The 16,261-nt window shown below is 60.2% G+C and overlaps 2 protein-coding genes across 2 annotated transcripts; both read left to right on the top strand.

Moving 5' to 3' along the window:
* The first annotated feature begins 681 nt into the window (after positions 1-681).
* LOC142045886 (uncharacterized) lies at positions 682-3,730 on the top strand. The gene is given in 4 exon segments (XM_075060407.1): positions 682-894; positions 896-1,044; positions 1,963-2,150; positions 2,598-3,730. Coding segments are annotated over 4 exon segments (1,107 nt in total). The 3' UTR covers positions 3,155-3,730.
* Positions 3,731-8,218: 4,488 nt separating this feature from the next.
* On the top strand, positions 8,219-13,308 carry C1QB (complement C1q B chain). The gene is made up of 3 exons (XM_032787633.2): positions 8,219-8,308; positions 9,527-9,696; positions 11,322-13,308. Exons 2-3 carry the CDS (start codon positions 9,540-9,542, stop codon positions 11,891-11,893), a joined length of 729 nt encoding a protein of 242 aa, XP_032643524.1. The 5' UTR covers positions 8,219-8,308; positions 9,527-9,539; the 3' UTR covers positions 11,894-13,308.
* Positions 13,309-16,261: the final 2,953 nt, after the last annotated feature.

The raw sequence follows: 16,261 nt of genomic DNA, 5'->3' as shown, positions 1-16,261 counted from the left end.
TGGCACCAGGACCCCTCCCTGGGGGCTAGTTCCCGGATTCCCAGTGTGCTCCACTAGCCCTCCACTGATCCAAAAACAGTAAAGAATCCTGTGGCACCTTATAGACTAACAGATGTTTTAGAGCATGAGCTTTTGTGGGTGAATACCCACTTCATCAGATGCATTCACCCATGAAAGCTCATGCTTCAAAATGTCTGTTAGTCTATAAGGTGCCACAGGATTCTTTGCTGCTTTTACAGATCCAGACTAACATGGCTACCCCTCTGATACTTGATCCAAAAACATTCTTCAGCAAAAGGAAGCAGGAGTTATGTAGGTATTGACCGCAACCACCCCCCCAATTCAATCATTTATGCTGGCACCCAGGGGGCTGAGGGGAGGGCTGGGCTGGCCAGGGTGCCCAGTGAGAGGCTGGAAGCAGGCCGTGACATGTGCCAGGAGATGGGGATGACACAGACTCAGCACTAACCCTCATCCCCCCACCGATGGGCAAGTGTTGGAGGTCACAGGATTCTGAGCAGGTGCCCCGGGCACTGGGATGACGCTGTGCCACTGTGGGGGAACCCCCAGCATGGCCATCTGCCGTCCTACACTTCAGTCCCGGGGGGAGTGGAAGAAAGCGGGAAGGTGAGCGGAGCGGCAGTGCCCTGAGGGAGGTGAGCATCTGCCTCTGGATCAGTCATGAGCACTGCACACAGCCCCTGGTCCTGCTGCTGGCCCTGGCACCCCTCGGGGTGGTCCTTCCTGCCCTTGCCCCTTGGTGGCCAGGCCCATGGCGAGGTGGGAAGTGCTGGCTTGGCATTTAGCACTGTCCAGCATTGCGGAAAACACTTGCTCAAAAGAAATGCCCAGGACAGGGATGTGAAACTTGGCCAGGATCCCGGCAAAGGGGCTGGGTCTTTCCAAGAGGCCTGTCCTGGCCTCCTTCAGCCACCAACTTCCTCCTGGCTGGTGTCGCAGTCAGAGCGCTGACAAGCCAGCCAGCAGCCCCACCACAGCAGAGCCCTCCGGAGAGCGCGGGAGCCAGCGCCCTGCCCCAGAGAGGTAAGTCGCTGGTGGGGGCAATCACAGGACATTGACGAAGTGGCTAGGCCCATGTCACTGGGCTGTGGGCACGGTGGCAGGCATTGCCATGGCCACAGGAGCTGATGTGTGGCTGGGGAAAGGCTGGCTGGTGGGTTCACAGCAAGGATACCCCAATAGCCTGCTCCTGGCCACTGGCAGGTCACTCTGCATAACTCTCTGCGTGACTCCTGGGTCTAAGAGCCCCTGCCAGGTAGGAGGGCACAGGGCAGAGCCAGGGGCCAGCAGGTGCACTGGTGTGGGGCAGCCACAGTGGGCAGTGCACTGCCCAGTGCCGGGACAGATTGTGGAAAGGCAGACCTGCCCCCCAAACAGCGCAGTGCCAGGGATCCTGGGAATAGAACAACGCCCTGGGAGCTGAGCTGTTCCTGTGCCAGTGCCAGGGAACCCCAGAATGGACCTTCCTCCAGCAACCCAGCTGTGTTGTGGGCCGCAGCCAGCACCAGTGACCAGCAAACCAGGGCCAGGCAGCTCAAGCACCTCTGTCCATGCACCAGCAGCAGGGCCATTCCTGACCTATGCTCAGAGCAGGGAGCGGGAAGGGCTGCCGAAAAGGAGAGGGGCTGCCCACGAGGGTCAGGAGGGAGACGCTGCCCTGGTTCTCTGGATGGGCTCTGGGCTCAGGCTGGCAAAGCCTGTCAGGCAGCGTTCTGGACCCAGGCAGGCTGCCGAGGGGACAGGCTGTGCCCAGGAGGCGGGAATGGGTGGGCATGACGAGCCGAGGGAGGGTGGCTCCTGGTAAGAGCTAGGGTCAGCGTAACCTGCGGTCTGTCACTGGGTGGAGATGCTGCTGTTCGGCCTGGCAGCAAGGGGCCTCCGCTATGCCCGCGGTGACAGGGCAGGGACCCTCAACACTCTTTGCATTTCCACCCGTGGTAGGACAATGACGGCCAAGAACGTCTGGGAACCAGTGGGCCTGGGCCTAGCCTTTCTCCTCCTGGCGCTGGAGACCACTGTGACAGGCAGTGCTTCCCACAGCTGCTATGGGATCCCTGGGCTGCCTGGCACACCTGGTATGCCTGGCAAGGATGGCAGAGATGGGCTGAAAGGAGTCAAAGGTGAACCAGGTAGGTGCCCTCTAATAGAAGCTAGTCAAGAGAGGGGGTATGGGAGAGGCGTCACCAGAGGGTTCCAAGAGGTCCATAGTGCCTGGAAGATAGAGGATTAGTGCCAGCTCTGTCCTGGGCAGACAGGTGGGAAAACACAGAGGGAGAGGAGAGGACACGCCCCACATAGGGAATCAGCTGTCCTTCTCCAGCACCTTTCCTGAAGGAGCGCAGACACCGGCACAGTTGCCGGCTCAGCATCAAACCCCTGGGGGCTGGCTCAGGGATACCAACCCTTTGCAGACGCGGAGTTGGGGGGGAGAGAACTTGTCCACACAGCCAGGCTAGGCTGGGGTCACGACCATTCAGCCATCAGGGCAGGGGGGCAGGGCGGGGCTGCCAGCTGTCCCTTCCCAATGCCCTGAGCCACCGGATCCATCCTGACGGACACTTCCTGGAACCCCACAGGCATTCCGGCCATTCCTGGAACCCGAGGGCCTAAGGGGGAGAAAGGAGACCCTGGCATCCCCGGCCTGCCAGGAAAAACTGGTCCCATGGGTCCCCCTGGCACCTGGGGAGAGCCAGGCGAGCAAGGCCAGCCTGGGAGCCCTGGCCTGCCGGGCAATTACAAGCAGAAGCACCAGTCGGCCTTCTCAGTAATGAGGCAGACCGGGAAGTACCCGGACAAGAACGCCCCTGTGGTGTTCAACCATGCCATCACCAACCTCAGCGAGGACTACAACACCACCTCGGGCAAGTTCACCTGCCGCGTGCCCGGCCTCTACTACTTCGTCTTCCACACCTCCCAGACCGCCAACCTCTGTGTCAACATGTACCAGAACCGGCAGAAGGTGGCCAGCTTCTGCGACCACATGTCCAACACCAAGCAGGTCAGCTCCGGGGGCCTCCTGCTGCGCATGGACGCCGGGCACCAGCTCTGGCTGGCAGTCAATGACTACAACGGCATGGTGGGCATCGCTGGCTCTGACAGCATCTTTTCCGGCTTCCTGCTTTTCCCAGATTAGGCAGGCCAGGCCAGCCCTGGCCAGCGCCAGCTGATCCCAGCCTCTCTCTGCCCTCTAACATGCACGCTGGCTCTCGCCCTGCATCGCAGCGCCTCAAAGTGGGGCACAAGGGAATGGCACCCCTGGGGCACTCTGCACAGGCCCTCTGCTTGCATCAGCTTGCTTAGGGCTGGGGAAGGGCCTGTTGGCTGCAGTCCTGCTCCTGTCAGGCCCCGGTAGCCACCCAGATGCCACCCTAAAGCTAACCAAGGCCGAGTGGTTTTTCACATGTGTTTTTCAGACAAAGTCACCAAGTGTGAGGGAAGGGGGTTGTCTGGCTGCGTCCCAGCCTGGCCATTGTCCCCGCTGTCCCCAGCCACTCTGTGCTCCCTACACAGTACAGGGTCTAGCTGCTGCATGCACTAATCCCCGCTGCTTCATGCTGCTCACACCCAGAGGGCCAAAGCCAGTCCTGGGGTCTCCCCATTGCCCCCAGCGAGTCGTGCCAGGGACGGGCTCATCCCAGAAAATCTGGAAATGGAACTTGGCCATGAGCTTGTCGAAAATGTCAATAAATCCTCACTCTGTGGCACGGGGCCTGATGTCTCATGGCTGATGTCTACCCACACTACGCAGCATATCAGACACCTGTGTGTGTATGCGGGTGTGCACCTGTGTGTGTGTGCTCATGTGTGGATGTGTGCATGCATGTGTGTGTGCGTATGTATGTGTGCGTGTGTGCGTGCGTGGTTGTGGATGTGTGGGTGTGCACCTGTGTGTGTGTGTGTGTGTGAACCTGTGTGTGTGTGAGGTATTTCTATTGCACTGGTTACAGGAGCTAGGCAACAAATGCCACAAATGCCCAGCAAGGCCTCCATTGCCTGGGCGGGGTGCGCGCTCCCCGTGGTGGGTGGCTGGGCGCAGCTGGGAAAGGAGGTTTTGTTTCAGCGCGGGGCTGTGCTGAGCTCCCTCTGCCCAAGGGAGTGAAGCAGGGGAGGAGAGGGCCTGTTTCCCAGCCCTACACACAGGCCCAGGCTCCATCTCCCTCCCTGGGTTCTCAGCCCTCCGAGGCAGAGGCTGTGGTCAGGCAATGGGCTGGTTCAGACCCTGGGTACCACTCAGCTCTGACTGCAAGTTAAGCTGCCCTTCCCCATGGGGCCCTGGGGAACAGTGTCTGCCCCCTGTTCCAACCCCAGATGGATTCTCCCTCTGCCAGCACCAGGGTTCAGGTGAGTCAAGCCGTAGGGCCAAATTTATCCCAAATTGGCCTTGCTCCAGCCCCCAGCCCAGCCCCCTGGCAAACACACACCGTGCCAGTATCCCCCTGGCCTTGGCACCTGCTACACCCCAGCCCCGGCACCCAGGTGCTCCACGGGCATAGCACACAGCCAGGCCTCATCCAAAGGGAAATGGCCTGAGAACTCCTGGGTCCCATTCCTCAATCCCGGCCTGGTGGATTGGCCCCACATTGGTGTCCCGGGTCTTGGTGCCTCACCTCAAGGCTTCCAAGACTTCATGGGGGAAGCTGCTGGGCCCCTTGCTCTGCGCCGAGCCATGGTCATAAAGCGTAACTGTCCTGTTCCCGCCACGGACGCAGGGATTGTCAGATGAGATTAGGATCCTGGGGGCCTCTCTCAGGCCAGCTCAGAGGCACTGAATGTTGGAAGGAGCTGGGGGATGCTACGGAGCCTCGGGGGGCATCATGAGAGGGTGGAACAGGTCTGTAAAGCTCCAACACTTCCCTTTAACGCACAGACACAAAGGGCTGATCCTTGCACGTCTCCTGCAAGGCAGACCAGCCCCTCAGCCCCAGGAGTGGTGCCCAGCACCTGGCAGGATAGTGCCGTGTGTGAGCCAAACTGCACCTGCTCCCTGGAGCTGGGTCCCTCCCTTGGATTCCCGGAGTTCAGAGAAGAGTTGCCCCCAGTGACTGTTCTGCTCTGGCCTCCGAGTCAAGCAGCTGGGGGAGGGATGAGGAGTCAGACCCAAGACAGGGATCAGCGTGCAGGCAGAGACGCCCCCGTCCTGCACCGGGACAGGGCAAGCCTGGCAGCTCCCGTAGCCCTGAGCTCCCTGGGAGACGGTGCTGGTGACACAGCAGGAGCCCCCGAACCAGAAGCTGGCAGAAGATACGCCACTCCAAAGCCTTGGCTGCGCCCTGTGCCCTCAGCCACTGACAAGGACCCTGCAGTGCCAGCCTGGCTCTTCAGGGAGCCTACCCCTTGGGGGGCAGCTCAATCTAATCCCGGGTTTCCCGTACAGCCTGGAGGAGCCGAGGAATCCCAGGTCCCAGGATGCCTGTTGGGTTGCTAGCACTCGCAGAAGCACGTGCCTGCGTCCACCTAGCTGTTTCAGAGACATGTCAGGCCAAAGTCCGTGCGCCAGGGAACTGGCTCAGAGCAGCAGAACCAGTCAGAGGAGGGTAGTTTGTCCTGCCGCTCAGCCAGCCCCAGTGCAAAGCTGCACCACCCTGGCGCAGTCTGTCTCCTGGCAATCGTCCCCGCTGCCCCCCGAGGCCACGCCAGGGCCCAGGACAGCACTGCTAGACTCTGGGGCATGCTAGAGCAAGTGCCTGGGAGTCTGGAGACCCCCACTGAGCCCATGAGCTAGTCACCTCACATCTCTGGGCTTCGGTCTCCCCATCTGTCCTGTGCAGATACTGAAGAGCTACCTGCAGCTCAGCCGAGCAGCTGGACCCTGAGCCTGGGTCACTCCGGGTCTGTCTACACTGCAGTGACACCTGCAGTGGCCCCTGCCGGTTGACTTGGGCTCGCGGGGCTCTGACTAAGGGGCTGATAAATTGCGATGAAGATGTTTGGGACCCCCCATCTCACAGGGTCCTAGAGCCCACGCTCCAGCCTCAGCCCAAATGTCTAAACTACAATTAACAGCCCCTTCCCCCAAGCCCCCTGAGCCCAAGCCGTGGGTGTCTCATTGCAGAGTAGACACCCCCTCAGAGACCTGAGGCAGCCAGTGCCCATCTTTCAGCAGTCTCTCTAGTTACAGCTACGGCCCAGCACTTCTCAATTCCCTTGCTGGAGGAGGCAAAAAACTCCCCCAGGTTCCAACCCAGGGCTCCAGTGCTGTTGATAACCATGGGCTGATTCTCTGAATGGCTAGTACCTGCCCCCACGCAAGAGGCTGGCTCAGGGATTCCTGGGCAGGTTTGATTTCACAGAAGAACGGACACCTGAGCATTCCCTACTGACACCCGCAATAGGACCTCCCCGAGGATCTGCAGGGGCCTGCACGTGCCACTCACTGGTTCAAAGCACTTACAAACTCTGCCAGTGAATCAAGCCAAATATCTGCAGAGCAGGGACCTTCCAAGGAGCTCCTTCAACTTGAAATCCTCTTGACCAAGAGATCCCCCTAGGACGGGGAGCCTGCCCCAACCCCTGGCCCTGCACACTGAGTACCGGAACAGCCATCACAGTCATTGGGGAATGCAGCATCAGGCCCCACTGCGTGGACGCCCCAGGCCAAATCCCAGCCTGGTGTGAGCAGGAGTGGCCCCAGGAGGCTGAGGAGTGCATGGGCCTTAGCAGGGCTAAGGGTGGCCCACAGCTGAGAGCATGGGCAAGCAGAACTGATTTTAAGAAATGTGCCTGGTGCTACCAAGATCCAGGCCTGTTCTGGCTGGGGTTCTCTGGGATAGTCCATGCAGCGTGCAGCTGCAAGAGACGTGACTATTGCACTGACTCCAGGCATGGACAGGGCCCCCCAAGATGAGCCCTCCGGCTCGCCTTTCATGCACGGGTGATCTTAGAGAGCCAAATCCTAACAGAAAGGAGCAGTCGGATGTGGAATCCGGGTTCCTTTCGTCCCCACAGCACAATCTCACTGGAACATGGCAGCCCCTCGATGGTCTGGGACCCCCTCCATTAGCTGCATGCCCAGAGGCTGGGAAACGAGGGAGAGACGGTGGGTTTTAGTGATGGGCATGAGGCTTTGCCAGGTGGTGTGTGTCGCAGTGCTGGATGCCCAGCCTGCTGAGCAAGGAGGGCGCTCTGTCCAGGGGACAGCATCCAGCAGAGTTAGGGGCCAGACGCAGAGGTGATGGGCATGGTTGGCCCCTTAGACCTTTGCACAAACACTCCCCAATGGAGGTGAACCTGCAGCACTGCTCTGCTGAGGAGCCAGATGGAGGTGAGTTAAAGTGTGGGGAGGGCATTTCCATTTGCCCCCCTGCAAGCTGCTTCTCTGCCTCAGCATTGGCCCAGGTGATTACCTGGAACACGGGGGCTAGCTCAGGGAGGCATGGGCGGGAGTGGGGGAGCCTAGGCAGGCTGGGCAGCGCCAGGGATCCAAGGGAGATGGCGGGCTGGCGGGGGAGCGGGGGCATTACAGCCGCTCCGGCGCCCTCACACTCACATGGACCCTTGGAAGCAGGTAAGTGCAGCCCTGGGATCTCAGCACCAACACGTCTCCCAGACCATGTCTCATCTGGCCCGGGTGAGTGGGTCCCAGCAGCACCAATGAGTGGGGCCAGATCCTCGCCCCACGGATGCCCACTGGAGTGTTTTCTTTAACTGGGGTGGGGGCGTGGGGGGCTCTGACTGCACAGTGCCAACAGGAAGTTAGAGACACCTTCACATGCAGCCGTAGGGCAAAGGGCTGGGTGCCCATGAGTGACCCTCATTCCCGCAATGCCCCCAAACCAGCTCCATGTCACCAGGGTGAAAACACAGAGACTGCCCAGTTGCTCTGGGTTTTCAGAGTGGGGACTCAGGGAGGCCGGGTAGAGTTGGATCTTAGCAGCCTCTGGAGGCACACTCCTGGGGAGTTCCCACTAAGGGCAGGTGAGGACACGTACCCCAGTGAGAACAGACCCACTGAGCGCAGCACTTTCTCGGGCTAGGCCAAGAGCTGCTGACAGCCAGAGGCTCTGGCCCAGCCACTCCCAGTCTCCCTGCAGGGCTCAGGCACCGGGGGTCCTGCTGAGCCTGCAGAAAGAGCCTGTGGTCAGCTTGGAGTGGGGCGGCGGGGGATGTGAAAATGGCAGTGTACAGAAGGGCCAGAGCCTACAATAAAAAAGGGATGTGACCAGTTCCTCTTCTTGCCCAGCCTTTCTCTGCTCACGCAAACTTCTGCTTTCCCTCCGCAGGGTCACTGCCAAGCTGGACTGAGACGTGCCCGGCCTCGTCCCCGTTCGCTGCTGCAGGACGCTGCAAGGTAAGAGAGATCCTGCACTGTGTCACGGGCACCTGATTCCTCAATAGCCACGAACGAGCCGGGCGCCTGAACAGACCCATGTCCCTAAGGGGCTGCCGGGGCGCCAGAACCCTCTCTGCACCCAGCTCCCTATGGGCTCTAGAGCAGACTCCGCTCTGAGCTGTGGCTCTGCCCCGAGCTCCCTGCCCCAGCCGTGCGTTCCCAGCCAAGCTAACCTTGCCCAGAAGCTGCTCCTGATGTTGCAGTGTTTTGTGTCAGGCTTATACGATGCTGGGCTCTTGGGCTGTAGGACCAGGAGATTCCGAGATTCCAAGCCAGCTAGGACCATTGAGATCATCTAGTCTGACCTGAATAACACAGGCTGGAGACCTGCCCTGAAATAATTCCTGTCCAGTGTGCCCAGTGGGCAAGTCAAGGTCACAAGTGGCTCGTACAGGACAGGGAGGGAGAACTGGAGAGACTGGCGCACTGATGCTGGCAGTTCAGTTCAGGGCCTGATGAGACAGCCTGTGAGCGTGTGGAGCAGGCTCCAGGGGAGAAGCCCCATGGCAGGACAGAGCCCTGGAGACCAGATGGTTTTCAGAGCAGGGTCTGGCCCCGAATGTTTTGGTTCTGTGGCTCGTTGGGGATTTCAGTTCTTCCTTGCAGCCGGTGGAGCTGGCGGGATCTCAGAGCAGTGGGAGCTGGGGCAGGATTTGACCTGAGCTGGGTGAGGTGTGCACATGAGAGCAGGGCATGCCACTCTCCCTGTCCCTTCCACAGACGCTCTGCAAACACCAAAGGCTTTGCTGCTCCTCTCATCTCCCTTGTGCAGCCCCTGCAGCTTGGCGTGGGGTTGGAGCCTGCGCTGCCCCAGCAGCTTGGGGACTGGGCAGCTGGTGCCTGAGCCTTGAGGCTGTTCTCATCCGGGGAGGCGAGGAGATGTGCTCTCCGGGGGGCAGTCTCTTCCCATTCATCCAGGGGCAGCTCCATCAAAGAGAATGAGGTGTCAGGGGGAGGACTTGGGGCTGCAGCTTTTCCTTGGAGCAGTCCCTGTTGTGGACTTTGCCCCTCCACTGTCCCCAGTACTGGCAGAATGTCCTCATGGCGCGGTGCCCCAGGGCCGCGCTGTTCCTGGCAGCCTGCTCCCCAGCCCTCTGCCCAGCACACTTGCTAGTTGATAGCCCATCACCCCTGTGCTGCCCTGTGAGCTGTGCTGCATCTCTCTGCTCTCTCCAGCACTGGTGCCGACATGATGCTGTGGGCCGTGCTGCTCTGCCTGGCTGCGGTCCCCCTCGCCAGCGCCGATAGCTGCAAGGGCAACGCCGCCATCCCAGGCATTCCAGGCATACCAGGACAGCCGGGCTCCAACGGCAAAGATGGAGTGGATGGCCCGAAGGGAGAGAAAGGTAAGAAGGAGGTGGGAGCAGGTCGAGCTCTGGGCGAGAGCGGTGCTATTGGGATGACTGCAACCCCGAAAGGGCCTTAAAGCACAGTTCCCGGGGTTAGCTGTTAGTGCCTGTCCAGACAGCCTGGCCCTTGCTGCTCTCAGCCAGGAGGATGTATTGCTGGAAGAAATGGTTTGCACCTTTCCAATGCAGGAACCAGCCAGCCACAGGTGCAAGGAATACGACCCTCCTTGCCCCCAGGCTAAGAGGGGAGCACCAGGGGAGGTGGGGCTCTGGCCTGGTTGGAGAGAAAGAGAAGAGGGGAGGTGTCTGGGAGAAGAGATTCCTGGTGCAGGGGAGCAGGAAAGGGGCTGGACACAGAGGGGTGCAAGGGAGGAGCTTCGAGCGCAGACAGAAGGGTGCCTGCCATGCAGGAACGGCAGAGCGCTGTACCTCAGGCAGGAAGGTGAGGGCGTTGCTATCAGTGCTACACGGGTGGCAGCCATGGGCAGTGGGTAGAATAGGCAGGGGAGGCTAAGCCTCCCCAAACAGGATGTGGTGCACCTCCCTCTGGAGGCACACCGCTGGCCTGCCGCCTTCGGAGCACTGGCCCTGAGGCCCTGCTCCCGCATCCTGCTCTTCCCCCATAGCCCTGCCCACACTTCTCCTCTTCCCATCCTAGCTCCGCCTCTCCCTTAAAACTGGTGGGGGCTCAGGTGGGCAGGCCAGCAGGCCAGGGGCTTGGGCGGGCGAGATGGTGGCCCATGGCTTGGGTGGCTCAGGCTGGCTGGCGGCCTGTGGCTCAGGCCAGGACTTGGGACAGCTGAGGCAGGCTGGGACTTGGGGCAGCTGGGATGGGAATGCTGGGGCTTATCTGGCTCCAGTGGGTGGAAGGGGCAGGGACTCAGGCAGAAGGAGTGGGGCAGGGGGCTAGCCTCCCTGAACGGGCGGTTCATGCATCGCCCATGGTAGCCGCAATGGTGGCAAGTTTTCATGAGAAAACGGTGGTGCAGACGCAGCCTTGTGCAGGCTGAGCCTAGCTAGCTCTTCAGCCCTGGTGCTGCTGCCCCTGCTGTCAGCCCATTCAAAGGAGGGCATTCACTCAGTTCACCGAGTGCAGCATGGCATCTGCACTCGCCTCACGCCCAGAGCACATCCCCTCTGCGCAGGTTCTGCGCCTGAAGTCTGCCTGTGCTAGACAACCCAGGGACCTGCCCCAGGGACAGCCCTCGCCAGCACACATCCTGCAAGGGGCGCCCTGTGGGCTGCAACTTGCAGTGCCTGTGAACATAGAGCTCACATGGGCATAGCCTGAAGGGCCGACACACAGGGCCTTCGTGGGGAAGCAAATTCCCAGATGGGATTTGGGAATCCATCTCGCAGACCTCCACCTCCCTGTGAGGAGCAGGGGTCTCAGCTGGCACCCATGTCCCTATGCTGTGGGTGGAGGACTTTCTGGCACAGAAAGACTGGAGAAGGGTTTCATCGTCCACCGGCCATGAGCTGGTCACATGGCTTTGGTGGAACATCCTACGCTGAGCTCTGGGCTCAGCAGCGAAGCGATGAACCTGCCAATGATAAGATGAGGAACGACAACAGAGCCCTGTGAGCCTTCCCCTTGTGAGTCTTCTTTTCTTGTTCTCTAGGTCCCCCAGGGCGGGTGGGCGATGAAATGGAGCTAGGGGAGAAAGGAGAGCCGGGGATCCCCGGACACCCTGGCAAAGTCGGCCCCAAAGGCCCCGTCGGCTCCAAGGGCTCTCCAGGCCCCACGGGTCTTCCTGGGCCAATAGGTGAATCTGGGGACTTCAAGACCACCCTCAGGTCCGCATTCTCAGCTGCCAGGACCATTAGCATGCTGCCACGCCGGGAGCAACCCATCCGCTTCGACCGTGTCATCACTAACGAGAACGGGCACTACGAGAACAGGTACGGCCGGTTCACTTGCAAGATCCCAGGCCTCTACTACTTCACCTACCATGTCACCTCCAGGGGCAACTTGTGCATCAACATCAAGAAGGGCCTGGGCACGAAGGGGGAGAAGGTGGTGACCTTCTGCGACTACGTGCACAACGTCTACCAGGTCACCACCGGGGGGGTGGTGTTGCGGCTGCAGGTAGAGGAGTCCGTGTGGCTGGAGCCCACCGAGAAGAATTCCCTGGTGGGGATCGAAGGGGCTGACAGCATCTTCTCGGGGTTCCTGCTCTTCCCTGAGGCCTAGCAGCCTGCGGACTCCACCCCAGCACCCACTCTCCCATGTCCTCCCCACATGTCACCCCCAAGTGCACCATGCTGGCACAAGCTTCCATGCTGCAGCCCATTGATACACAAAGTGCTTTCCCCAGCAGCAGGGCCCTGGCACTGCCCCCACACAGAGCTGCCTTGGTGCTGCCCATCCCTGGTGCAGCGCCAGCTTCAGCCCCACCCAGCACGCAGCCCCCTGGCAGAGAACCCACACCAAGGGAGGCCCAGCCCCGGGAGACCCGTTCTGTGTCCCTGAATCCCTGGAAAGCACCATGCATCCTGAGGCTGCACTTCCTCAGTGCCTGGCACACGGTGCCGGTTCCCACATGCACCGCTAAGAGCCCCTTGTCCCCAGGGCTGGCACGTCACTGCCACCGAAGGACCCCCGAGCTCAGCAGCACCTGAGCCCAGGGGCCAGAACCCCAGGAGAGCGAAAATGGGCAATGTGTCTCCTCTGTGTTTGGGGCCAAGGAGCCGTGTGGAGCAGGGATGCCCCTGGGCTCCAGCCCCACCCAGTGTGTCAGAGCAGACCGAGCTTTACTCCACATGGGCCTTCAGATGAATAAATGTCCCCTTGGTGGACAGATGTTGGGGGTCCCGGGGCACCACATCCTTGCCTTGGGCCTGGGGCACCTCTGGGCCAGGACAAAGTTCCTCCCCAGCAGGCGAGAGGGCAGCTGCCCTCCTGCTTAGGGCGTCACACCTCTCTCCCAGGGGACCAGCCCCCTCCTCTCCCAGCCCATAGCTTTCACATAGCTTCTGCTATGGGACACAAGCCCTTTAAAATGAGCAAAGCACCAGCCCCCGCAGGACGACTCAGCGTGATGGTTGGCCCGAGGAATCCCAGCCAAGTGGGGGTCCCTGTCACAGCAGTGGGGATTCCCCAGCATTAATTCTATAGCCAAGGATTCCCATGCCGGAGAATAGTGGGAGCCCAGCCCAGCCCCGAGAGACAAACATTGGGGTGCAGTGGAAGTGCTCGCCATCCTCTCCCGGGGGATGCCCAGCTGCAAACTGCTCTGGCCTGCTCACTGCAGCACCAGTGCCGTGGGGCCGATGGGGTCAGACTGAAGGCCCCGGCCCCAGTCCCAGCTCTAGGGAGATGATCCATCAGGAGCAATCCAAGATCTGCACTCTCCTTTCCAAGCCAGGCTAGTCAAAGCCTGACGCCCTGCGGCTGCCATGATGCAGCCTGTGATAGGGAGGAGACCTCCAGCAAGGACACCTGCATCCTAGCCAGCCCCACTCCAGACACCTGCCTTCTCGGCTCCAGCGGCTGCTTGCTGTCCCTTGGGGCTAGTGCTCGCCAGGCCTGAGCATGCTCACGTGCTCTCAGGCCCTCAGCCGGGCCCCGCCGAGCAGATAGCCAATAAACTTGATGTCTGCTATTGATTTTGTTGTTCTGTTTTAATTAAAAAATAGCCTGCCAGTGCTGCTGGGGTTGTCTGGGACAGCCCAGCGAAGGTGGGGGGAGTCCTGGCCAGCCACCAGAACGCGGCTTAGCAAATACAGCAGGGGCTGCTGCCAGCCAAACAGCAAGAGCTAAGGCTGCAGAGCATTTAGTGCTGGGAACGTTCTGGGTGCTGCGTGGCTGTGGGGGATGGTAGGGTGCTGGGTGCTGCGTGGCTGTGGGGGATGGTAGGGTGCTGGGTGTTGCATGGCTGTGGGGGGATGGTAGGGTGCTGGGTGCTGCATGGGTGTGAGGGATGGTAGTGTGCTGGGTGCTGCATGGCTGTGGGGGGATGGTAGGGAGCTGGATGCTGTGTGGCTGTTGGGGGATGGTAGGGTGCTGGGTGCTGCATGGTGGTGGGGGATGGTAGAGTGCTGGGTGCTGCATGGCTGTGGGGGAGGGGAGGGTGCTGGATGCTGTGTGGCCATTGGGGGATGGTAGGGAGCTGGATGCTGCATGGCGGTGGGGGATGGTAGAGTGCTGGGTGCTGCCCATTCCTGGCTCTGTATGGACCTGATAGATACTGTCATCACATGTCATTCTGTGGGCAATGGCCTTGACTGTGGCCTGAGCTCTGGGGCTCTGGAGCTGTGGAGGGGCTGGGGCACATCTGGCACGTCCGGTACAGGCACCAGGGTATGGACTCCAGACACCGCCATGCCCAGCAGGAGCAGGTGGTGCAGGAGTTAAAGGCCCTGGCGCTGCTCAGCCACTTCAGGAGACTCCTTCCCTTCCTCCCCTTGTTCATTCTGCCCTGGTGTTATGGAAACACATCCCCAGACATGGCCCCCACTCCTTTGCGAGATCACCTGTGGCTAAGGTCAGCTCTGCCTGGCCCCACGGGCCTGATTTACACCAGGGCAAAAGGAGTGCAGAGGGAGCGTGCAGCGTTGTCCCATCAGCCGGGCAGTATTGCACAGCCGCTTCCACCAGTGTCAACAATCACATGGGGATCAGGGTGTCACAGAGTGTGGGGGAGTCCGGGACCTGCAACCCCCACTTCCTGGGATTCACCGTCACTCTCAGCCAGCCAGTAACACAGAAGGTTTATTAGACAACAGGAACACAGTCCCAAGCAAGGCTTGTAGGTACAACCAGGACCCCTCAGCCAGGTCCCTCTGGGGGGCAAGGATCTTAGACCCCAGACTTGGGGTTCCCTGCCTCTTCCCAGCCAGCCCAAACCTGAAACTAAAAACCTCTCCAGCCGGCTCTCTTCCTTTGTCCAGCTTCCCGGGCAAAGGTGTCGACTCCTCCCACCCCCTGCCTGGCTCAGGTTACAGGCTCAGGTCCTGTCCCTCACCTAAAGTCACCCTCTGCTCTCCCATCCCCCATGCAGACAGTCCCTACTGCGTCACACAGGGCGCCAGGATTCAGGCCGAGCATGGTGCGTCAGGAAACTGGGTCTGTTCCTGCCTCCGCCACTGACTGTCTGGGTGACCCTGGGAAAGTCCCTGCCCCGCTCAGTGTCTGTGAAATGGAGCTAAGAAGGGTTGGGAAGCTGTGCTGAGGAATGCTCACAAGTGCCTGGATCTCTGAGGAGCGGCAAGAGCCAGCTCTTTGTACCCACACTATACACCCCTGACCAGAGCTCCAGCCACCCGGCTCCCTGCGGGCCCACAGGGTGTGACAGCATCTCGGTGTGTGAAACTCCAGTGCCTGTGTCCAGCAATCAGAGTCCTCAGGGGTCCCATCCACCCTCCCTAGAGCACTGGGGAAACAGCATCTACTACCAGAGACCACTCAGATCTAAAGGTGGGGCTCAGACTTGGCCACATACATCCAATACATCCTCGTCCAGGCCAAAGCAACAAGCCACTGGCCCTAGGAAACCTGACAGCCCAGGGACACATATACCCCAGTAGAGCTGACAGCCCTGGGGACACATATACCCCCAGTACGGCTAACAGCCCAGGGACAGGTATACCCCAGTAGAGCTGACAGCCCAGGGACACGTATACCCCAGTAGAGCTGACAGCCCTGGGGACACATATACCCCAATACAGCTGACAACCCAGGGACAGGTATACCCCAGTAGAGCTGACAGCCCTAGGGACACATATATCCTAGTACAGCTGACAGCCCAGGGACACATATACCACAATACAGCTAACAGCCCAGGGACACATATACCCCAATATGGCTAACAGCCCGGGGGACACATATACCCTAGTACAGCTGACAGCCCGGGGACATATATACCCAAATACAGCTGACAGTCCTGGGGACACATATACCCTAGTACAGCTGACAACCCAGGGACACATATACCCCCAGTACAGCTGACAGCCCAGAGACACGTATACCCTAGTGCAGCTGACAACCCAGGGACACATATACCCCAATACGGCTAACAGCCCGGGGGACACATATACCTAGTACAGCTGACAGCCCAGGGACACATATACCCCAATACAGCTAACAGCCCTGGGGACACATATACCCCAGTACAGCTGACAGCCCTGGGGACACATGTACCCTAGTACGGTTGACAGCCCAGGGACACATATACCCCAGTATAGCTGACAGCCCTGGGGACACATGTACCTTAGTACGGCTGACAGCCCAGGGACACATATACCTTAGTACAGCTGACAGCCCAGGGACACATATACCTTAGTACAGCTGACAGCCCTGGGGACACATATACCCCCAGTACAGCTGACAGCCCGGGGACACATATACCCCAATACCGCTGACAGTCCTGGGGACACATATACCCCAGTACAGCTGACAGCCCAGGGACACATATACCCCCAGTTCAGCTGACAGCTCTGGGGACACATATACCCTATTACAGCTGACAGCCCAGGGACACATATACCCCAATACAGCTGACAGCCCTGGGGACACATATACCCCAGTACAGCTGACAGCCCAGGGACACTTATACCCCCA

Source organism: Chelonoidis abingdonii, chromosome 23, assembly GCF_003597395.2.
Source record: "Chelonoidis abingdonii isolate Lonesome George chromosome 23, CheloAbing_2.0, whole genome shotgun sequence".
NCBI classification, from domain to species: Eukaryota; Metazoa; Chordata; order Testudines; family Testudinidae; genus Chelonoidis; species Chelonoidis abingdonii.
Note: the sequence above shows the minus strand (reverse complement) of the source record. Positions and strands in the feature narration are given on the sequence as shown.

Excerpts from the sequence above, each read along its gene's own strand:
- C1QB (XM_032787633.2), top strand. The coding sequence starts at position 9,540 with ATGATGCTGTGGGCCGTGCTGCTCTGCCTGGCTGCGGTCCCCCTCGCC. Across the intron at positions 9,697-11,321 it reads TGGCCCGAAGGGAGAGAAAG|GTCCCCCAGGGCGGGTGGGC; the intron begins GTAAGAAGGAGG and ends CTTGTTCTCTAG.